At 47.2% G+C, this 9,376-nt stretch overlaps 1 protein-coding gene across 1 annotated transcript; it reads left to right on the top strand.

The window, feature by feature from the left end:
* The first annotated feature begins 1,136 nt into the window (after positions 1 to 1,136).
* Positions 1,137 to 2,120, top strand: LOC109215130. The gene is made up of 3 exons (XM_019379154.1): positions 1,137 to 1,655; positions 1,752 to 1,893; positions 2,029 to 2,120. The coding sequence occupies exons 1-3, from the start codon at positions 1,137 to 1,139 to the stop codon at positions 2,118 to 2,120; spliced, it is 753 nt and encodes a 250-aa protein (XP_019234699.1).
* Positions 2,121 to 9,376: the final 7,256 nt, after the last annotated feature.

The following is a 9,376-nucleotide window of genomic DNA, read 5'->3' as shown; positions in this document are numbered from 1 at the left end:
ACGCCGTACATATCGACGTAAACTCTCATACCAACGGAAGTATGCGCGGGGAAGAAAGAGACGTTAGTCTTCAAGTCATTTTCGAGATGTTGCAAGCGCAACAAGTCGCCATTGCTCAGCTACAAAGCCAACAAAAAACTCCAAGCACAACAACACTGGAAACGGCTCCTCGAATTGAGCAGGCACCAGAAAGATTGAGTAATAGCGGGTCAGCAACAGACCCCGCTATTATGAAGATGCTCGAGGACCTTACCAAGAGGATTTAATCAGGAGAAAAGAAGATAGAGGATAATAACAAAAAGGTGGAGACTTATAACTCAAGGGTCGATCAGATCCCGGGCGCACCTCTGACTCTGAAGGGTGTAGACTCAAAGAAGTTCGTACAAAAACCATTCCCATCAAGTGCGGCTCCGAAGCCCATCCCAAAGAAATTCAGAATGCCCGATGTCCCGAAGTATAACGGGACCATAGACCCTAATGAGCACGTCACCGCTTATACTTGCGTTGTAAAAAGGAACAACTTAAAGAACGACGAGATTGAATCCGTCCTGCTGAAGAAATTTGGAGAGACACTGCCGAAGGGGGCCATGATGTGGTATCACAACCTACCCCCGAACTCGATAGATTCGTTTACCATGTTGGCAGACTCTTTTGTGAGGGCACACGCCGGTGCCATCAAGGTCGCCACCAGGAAGTCCGATGTTTTCAAAATCAAACAAAGGGAAAACGAGATGCTAAGGGAATTCATATCTCGCTTTCAGATGGAGCGAATGGAATTACCACCAGTATCCGATGACTGCGCAGTGCAGGCCTTCACTTAGGGCTTGAATGAGCGAAGCTCGATAGCTTCGAAGCAGCTAAAGCAGAACTTGGTTGAGTATCCCGCCGTAACTTGGGCGGATGTACACAACAGATATCAATCAACGATCAGGGTCGAGGACGACCAATTGGGAGCCCCCTCTGGCTCAATATATCCATGTAGGCTCCTAGCAAAGGAACCAAAGTCCACAGAATGGGAGTCGAGATCTGGCAAAGAAAGGTATTAGCCATACTCCAAAGATCTAAGAGACACATCGAGGCATAATATACCTCGAAATCATCGAGAAGTAGATCGAGGCCAAAATTCCCGGGGACTTATGAGCAAGGCCGGATTTGACAGGCATTCGAGGCCAATGGAGGCACCCCGATTGTCGGAATACAACTTTAACATCGATATCTCGGACATCGTATCAGCCATGGGTAGAATCAGGGATACCAGATGGCCAAAGCCCGTGGAGTCAGATCATTCTCGAAGGAACCCCAACTTGATGTGCGAATATCATGGAATTCATGGTCATAGGATCGAGGATTGTAGACAGCTCCGAGAGGAGGTGGCCCGGCTGATTAACGAAGGGCACCTTCGAGAATTCCTCAGCTATCGAGCCAAGGACCGCTTTCTAGAAAGAGAGGCGAACGGAAAGAATGGACTAGAAGAACCTCAACACATCATTCACATGATCGTTGGAGGAACCGACGTCCCACAGGGACCCATGTTCAAACGGGCCAAAGTGCCCATCGCAACGGAAAGGCAAACTCGGAATTACATACTTGAGGATGCCCTTGCATTTAGAGAAGAAGACATCGAGCCCTTGTCCCTACCACATAATGATGCACTGGTAATTTCTTTTCTTTTGAATAATGTCCAAATTAAGCGTGTGCTCGTGGATCCAGGTAGCTCGGCCAACATAATTAGGTCGAATGTGATGGAGCAGCTCGGACTGCTCGATCAGATCATACCAATCTCTCTAGTTCTCAATGGATTCAACCTGGCAAGTGAGACAAAGAAAGGAGAAATCATCCTCCCAGTCAACATGTCCGATACAGTACAAGACACCAAGTTTCATGTCATCGAAGGTGACATAAGGTACAATGCCTTACTCGGAAGATCGTGGATTCACAACATGAGGGCGGTAGCATCAACTCTTCATCAGATGATGAAGTTCCCAACAAAAGATGGTATAAAAATAGTGCACGGAGAACAACATGCAGCTAAGGAGATGTTCGCGGTAAACGACATGGAACCAACATCGACTCTCCCCGTTCAGGACGAGTCAGGGAACAGGTTTCCCCCCGAGGAATAGGTGGTCTGTGAGCATTCAAATGAAAATGACGAAGAAGACTTCCTCACCCCTGGACCTTCGTTGCCCCCGAAGAGTCGGATGCAATAAAATCAACGGTTGAAGAACTCGAGCAAGTCGTCCTGATCGAGCAACTTCCAGATCGAAAGGTATACTTGGGTTACCCCCAAACACAGGAAAAAACTCATTCAATTTCTTATTAACAACATTGGTTGCTTCGCTTGGTCCCATTTAGACATGACAGGGATCCCACCGGAAATAACCACCCATCGACTAAGTATCGATCCTAGGTTCAAACCAGTGAAGCACAAGAGGAGGCCTCAATCCGAGGTAAAACATGCGTTCATCAAAGACGAGGTAACAAAACTCCTCAAAATAGGATCAATTAGGGAGGTAAAATACCCTGAATGGTTGGCTAATGTGGTAGTGGTTCCCAAAAAAGGAAATAAATTAAGAATGTGCGTAGATTATAAAGACTTGAATAAAGCATGCCCCAAAGAATCATTCCCATTGCCCAACATCGATCGCTTGATCGATGCCACGGTCGGCCATGAGATCCTCACTTTTCTCAACGCCTACTCCGGGTATAATCAAATTCAAATGAACCTGGAGGACAGGGAAAAAACTTCGTTCATCACGAAGTATGGTACATACTGTTATAATTTTATGCCGTTCGGGCTAAATATGCAGGAGCAACATACCAACAGCTAGTTAATAAGATGTTCGAACATCAAATAGGCCAGTCTATGGAAGTTTACATTGGTGACATGCTAGTTAAGTTCCTGCGCAGAGGACAATTTGACGCATTTGCAGGAAACATTAGATATCCTTAGAAGCTACAACATGAAGCTCAATCCTGAAAAATGTGCCTTCCGAGTAGGATCGGGCAAATTTTTAGGCTTCATGATGTCAAATAGGGGGATTGAGATCAACCCCGATAAAATCAAGGCCATTGAAGAAATCATAGTTGTGAACAATGTGAAGGCCGTACAGCGGCTGACCGGGCAGATAGCGGTGTTAGGCCGATTCATCTCGAGATCATCAGATCGGAGTCATCATTTCTTCTCCCTACTCAAGAAGAAAAACAGCTTTGAGTGGGCTCCGAAATGCCAACACGCCTTAGAGGAATTAAAGCGGTATCTCTCGATCCCGCCTTTGCTCCACACCCCGAAGGAAGACGAAACATTGTACTTGTATCTGGCCGTATCGGAGGTAGCGGTAAGTGGTGTATTGGTTCGGGAAGAACAAGGTACGCAATTCCCTTTTTATTACGTGAGTCGGACTCTTGGAGATGCTGAAACCAGGTATACACACTTAGAAAAATTAGCTCTTGCATTAATAAGTGCATCTCGAAAATTAAAACCTTATTTTCAATGCCATCGTATATGTGTTTTAACAACATACGCTCTTAGAAACATCTTGCACAAACTTGAATTATCGGGCAGATTGGCCAAATGGGCCATCGAGCTTGGAGGGTATGATATCGAGTACCAACCCCGGACGGCTATCAAGTCCCAAATTTTGGTGGACTTCATGGCCGACTTTACTCCTGCCCTAGTGCCCGAGGTAGAGAAAGAACTCTTTTTAAAAACGGGCACGTCATCAGGGGTATGGACCCTATTCACCGACGGTGCCTCGAACGTGAAAGGATCTAGGCCGGCATCGTTCTGAAACCGCCTACGGGCGGCATGACTAGGAAATCTATAAAATCTTCGAAATTAACTAACAACGAGGCCGAGTATGAGGCTATGGTTGCAGGTCTCAAGCTGGCCAAGAGCCTAGGAGCAGAAGTCGTCAAAGCAAAATGCGACTCCCTTCTGGTAGTCAACCAAGTAAATGGGAGCTTCGAGGTTCGAGAAGACAAGATGCAAAGATACTTAGACAAACTTCAAGTCACATTGCATCGCTTTAAAGAATTGACTCTGGTCTACATTCCTCAAGATCAGAACAGCGAGGTCGATGCACTCGCGAACCCGGGGTCATCCGTAAAAAAAGATGACATACTCCCGGGGGCCGTTGTACAGTTGTCCAAGTCGGTGATTGAAGAAGGCCACGCCGAGATCAACTCAACAAGTCTAACATGGGATTGGAGGAATAAATACATCGACTATTTGAGGAACGGGAAGCTGCCCACAGACCCAAAATAATCGAGGGCGCTCCGAGCTAAAGCAGCTCGATTTTCACTCGACGATAATGGAACACTATATAGAAAGACCTTCGATGGACCTCTAGCAGTATGCTTGGGACCGGGGACACCGATTATGTACTTCGGTAAATCCACGAGGGCACTTGTGGAAATCATTTTGGCATCGATTCTCTGGTTCGAATGGTGATCAGAGCAGGTTACTATTGGGATAGCATGGAGAAGGACACCAAGGAATTCGTTCGAAGGTGTGACAAATGCCAAAGGTTTGCACCAACCCGGTGAACAACTACATTCAGTCTTATCGCCATGGCCGTTCATGAAATGGGGGATAAACATCGTTGATCCCTACCAACGGCGCCAGGTAAAGCTAGATTTATTCTGTTTATGACTGACTATTTCTCGAAATGGGTGGAAGCACAGGCCTTCGAGAAGATAAGGAAAAAAGAAGTCATTGACTTCATCTGGGACCACATCATATGCCGATTCGGGATCCCCTCCGAGATTATGTGTGATAATGGGAAACAATTCATAGGCAACAAGGTGACAAAATTCCTAGAAGATCATAAAATCAAGAGATCCTATCAACGCCCTATCACCCATGTGCAAATGGACATGCCGAGTCCACAAACAAGACCATCATCCAAAACTTAAAAAAGAGGTTAGAAAATGCGAAGGGAAAATGGAGAGAGGTATTGCGCGAAGTACTATGGGCATACCGAACAACTTCAAAGTCAAGCACCGGAGAGACACTGTTCTCTTTAGTATACGGGGCCGAGGCTTTGATAGCGGTCGAGGTCGGAGAACCAAGCTCCAGATTTTGACATGCCACCAAGGATTCGAACAGCGAGGCCATGACTACAGCCCTCGAACTACTAGATGAAAAGCAAGAGACTGCACTAGTTTGAATGGCCGCCCAAAAGTAGAGGATCGATAGATATTACAATAGGAGAACAAACCTCCGATACTTCGGGGTCGGGGACTTACTCCTAAGGAAAGTCACCCTCAACACTCGAAACCAAAATGAAGGGAAATTAGGCCCGATCTAGGAAGGACCGTACCGCCTCCTCGGAGTAGTGGGCAAAGGGTCCTACAAACTCGGCACCATGGAAGGCGAGCAACTTCCAAGCAATTGGAACATATCGATGCTCAAACGCTATTATTGCTAATGTATAACCCTCTCCCTTTTCATTTATGTTTTATACTAACTTATTGCAGGTGTTCGATTGAGAGGAATCGAAACACCCTCCATCTCGAAGACCTTGGGTTTTAAAGCATGCATTGCACTTTTTTCCCCTTAGATCGGGTTTTATCCCGAATGGGTTTTACCTGCAAGGTTTTTAATGAGGCAACATCCATATGCTACCTAAGGAGAACTCATCAAGTATTCAAGGCTTCTCTTCGATCAACCTCAAATACTGGGGGGCATCACCCCAGGAGGTCACCTCTCTGAAGAAATGAAAACTATGCCTAGGAGGACCTCGACAGGAGAATGTTGTATTGAGCCAAACGGTCAAATGAACTGTGTCCATATAGAATAATCGAGCCTCCAAAAGCAAAAAACATGTACGCATATATCAAGTAATCGAGGAAGCCTCTTTGCTTATCAAAACACTTTGCACTTCGAAGAAGTTTACTACTATCGCGCAAAACGGCCCAAGAGCCAAAAAAACTCCCGAACACTCGGGGACTGTCTTCGACAGTCAGCTTACCGAGTTGTCAAAACTCGAAATCGTAAGACCTTGATCAGGCAACCTCGAACTCATAAGCCCTCCTGAGGCAACATCAAATCTGTAAGTCCTCAACAAGGCATGATAAAATCCATAAGACCTTAAAAAAAGGCATAATCTCGATATTAAGGCCAGGGCTACATATCCGAAGGTTTCGAAAACTCAACCTTCGAGCAAGCCTTCGAGAAAGCCTTCAAAGGTACTCTACTATCGTCACATATCGACTCATAATCGAGGTTCTCATCTGAGCCGTTGAAGAGTCGGACGAACATAAAATATGCCAAGGCATAATCAGAACTTCAAACGTCTTTAGCCAAAATGAGGGACAACTATAGCCATATTAGAGGTCGCATCGACCCGATCTGAAAAGATCCTAAAGGCCAATGCGTAAGAGCCCAAGGGCCAGCCTAAAGAGCCTAAGGGCCAATACGTAAGAGCCCAAGGGCCAGCCTAAAAAGCCTAAGGGCCAATGCGTAATAGCCCAAGGGCCAGCCTAAAGAGCCTAAGGGCCAATGCGTAAGAGCCCAAGGGCCAGCTCAAAGAGCCTAAGGGCCGATCCTAAAGGGGGCAGTATGTTAAAAACCCAAGGGGTTTATATTATAAGTCGAATCGGCATCAAACTAGACAAAGGGGAGACAAGAAAGGACGAAAAGCAAAGATCTTTATGTATATAAAATAAAAGACCACAAAGATATATTTGCAAGGCTAGTGTCTAAAACCCTCATACAAAAAAGAACGAATAAAAAACCTAATCTACCACCGGGGTCACTCGATCGGTCGGAGCTCCCTCAGAAGATACGCCTTCAATGGCTTGGTCCTCGACCCTCGGAGCATTAACGGCCTCTTCCCCCTCGGGGACTTTGCCTTCATCTTCATCATCCCTCGAGCCGCTGGACGAGCCACTAGCTGAACCATCATCGGAAGAATGCAGGGCTACCGATTCCTCCTCTAGGGCCTTCACCCTCTCTATCTCGACCGATAAATTGATGCCCCTTGCGTACACATCCTCGAGAGCCTGTCTCCGAGATTTCAATCGGGCATGCTCCAAGGCTCGGGTCTATCTGAGCTAGGCCTCTTCAGACACTCTCCTGGCCCGGGTGTTCACAGCAGCAACATCTTTTTGGTACGAGGACATGAGCTCATCAGCTTCAGACTTGGATACGGATAGCGTGACGACCGATTCGGCATAAAGATCCTTATACTTACTACTACCGCCCTCGCATCTTGAAGATGACGCTCAGCGGAGATCGACTTCCCCTGAAAGGCGTCCCTCTCGGAGGCTATCTCGTCCACATGCTGCTTGAGTCCGAGAATCTCAATATCCCTGGCTCCAAGTCCCTCCCTCATCAGGACATCTTTCTTCTCAAGCTAAAAAGATCAACACAAAGTCGTTAAGTGTCGAAGTCAGACAAACCGAAAATAAAAACATACGAAGACATATTATTACCTGCTCAGCAAGGTCAGTCCGCTCTCGAGACATCACCTCTAAACGAGTCCGAAGGTCATGAAGATCCTCCTCCCTTTTAGTTAAAAGGGCTCTGAGCTCGTCAACCTCAGATGAGAGCCTCCTATACTCTTCCTCATAGCGGGTTGCCTCAGCTTGGGACTTAGCAACAGCCCGATTGTAAAGCACTACAGCCTAAAAGCATAAAATAACAAAATCAGTAAAGGTGAGGATTGAAGCTCAAAGCGCAATCGACGATGAATCACCTATTTGCATAGCCTCTCGACTTCCTCGAGTATGAGCGACGCGTTGAGTTCGGGATTTTTCTTCGACCCTAGTAAAGAATCCATCAAACAAGTCATTCTCCCCGAGGGATGCCCCGACATCGGAAGTCTTTTTATTGTGGATATCCCGTATTTCCCTCGAAGATAATGCCGGACGCAACCGAGAACCACCCACGTCAATTGCTCCGGTTGGATCGATCGGGGCCGTCTCTTGCCTTTGGGGAGCCTCAGAGCTGGGATCCCTTAACTCATTTACCAAAGGCCCCTAGGCTCGGGGAATGTCTTGGTCACCGACCGGCTCAGGGGCATCATTTGATCCATCCTCAAGAGCCTCTTCGGCCCGAGGTGGGACAACATTAGCAACTTTTGGTTGGGAAACTTTTGGCTCAACAACCATCGGCCCAGCAAGACCCGAGGCGGGCACACTTTCTCTTCCCCCGGGCGCATACAGGGAGTCATCCTCCTCCTCGCCCCCGACTCGGGGACTCTCCATTGCTTCCGAAGTTAAGGTCGCTGAATCAACCTCAGGTTTTTGAGTTTTCGCCTTCTTCGGTTTCAAGGATTTAGTCGGTGATTTTCTTTTTCTCTTCTTCTCCTTGGCAAGATTTGAGGTACCTACCTTCCCGGAGGAGTTTTCCCTCATCAAAGAGGCATCTCCCAGGCCTGCACAAACACAAAGGGTAGGTACAAAAATTGAGAATACTGCTAAAGGATAATAAGCTCAAATACGGCAGAAGAAAAACCTTACCATGGTCTTTAGCTTCCCATCGGGCCTTGGCCAGATCGCGCCACACGCGCTTAGCATATGGGCAAGTCAAATCAACCTGGCGAACCCATCCCGTAAGATCCTTAACTGCACCAGGGTACCACTCAACAGCTGCACCATCGAAGGAAGTTAGCTCAAAAGAGAGAATGGTCCAAAGGAAAGAAAAAATATTTAGTCGATGTATTCACTTACGGTTCATATTCCATTCCTCGGGGTATGGCATCCTTTCAGCAGGAATTAGATTCGAAGTCCTAACTCGGACAAAGCGGCTCATCCACCCCCTGTCCTTGCCTTCGTCGGTGCAGGAAAAGAAAGCCTTCGGGGCCCGACGTTCAAGCTTTATCAGACCACCTCGGTAAAGTCGGGGGCCGTACATCCTGATCAGATGGTCGAGGGTAAAAGGCAACCCCTAGACCATGTTTGAAAAGTATCTAATTATGCAAACAACGCACCAGAATGATGGATGAATCTAGACGAGCATCACCCGGTACTGTCCACAGAAGTCGAGGATTACTAGGTCTATTGATGGCGAGGATGGTCCTACCGGACCCAGGGTGAAGGGATATGTGTATACGCTAAGGAAGTCGGGTTTTACTGTTGTTATATCTTCCACCGGGGATGGTACCTCCACTTGCACCGCCTCTTCCCAGCGCCAGTCGGTTTTCACAGTCTTGGTGTCGGTTATCAGGCTGATGTATCGGGACATGGGTTCACTGCGCCCTTATTTCGAAGAAGGCTTGTCAACCGTAAAATCGGAGGATGTCTCATAGGGTCCAGGGATGCATTCCTCAAGACTAGGAGGCGCTGTGGCCTTTCCCTTAGATGAGCGTGAAGGCGAAGAAGCTTTATCACCTTGGGGAACGGTTCTAGAGGTCTTCGCCATTTCTACCAG

Source organism: Nicotiana attenuata, unplaced genomic scaffold, assembly GCF_001879085.1.
Source record: "Nicotiana attenuata strain UT unplaced genomic scaffold, NIATTr2, whole genome shotgun sequence".
NCBI classification, from domain to species: Eukaryota; Viridiplantae; Streptophyta; class Magnoliopsida; order Solanales; family Solanaceae; genus Nicotiana; species Nicotiana attenuata.
This window is presented reverse-complemented; position numbering and strand designations above follow the sequence as displayed.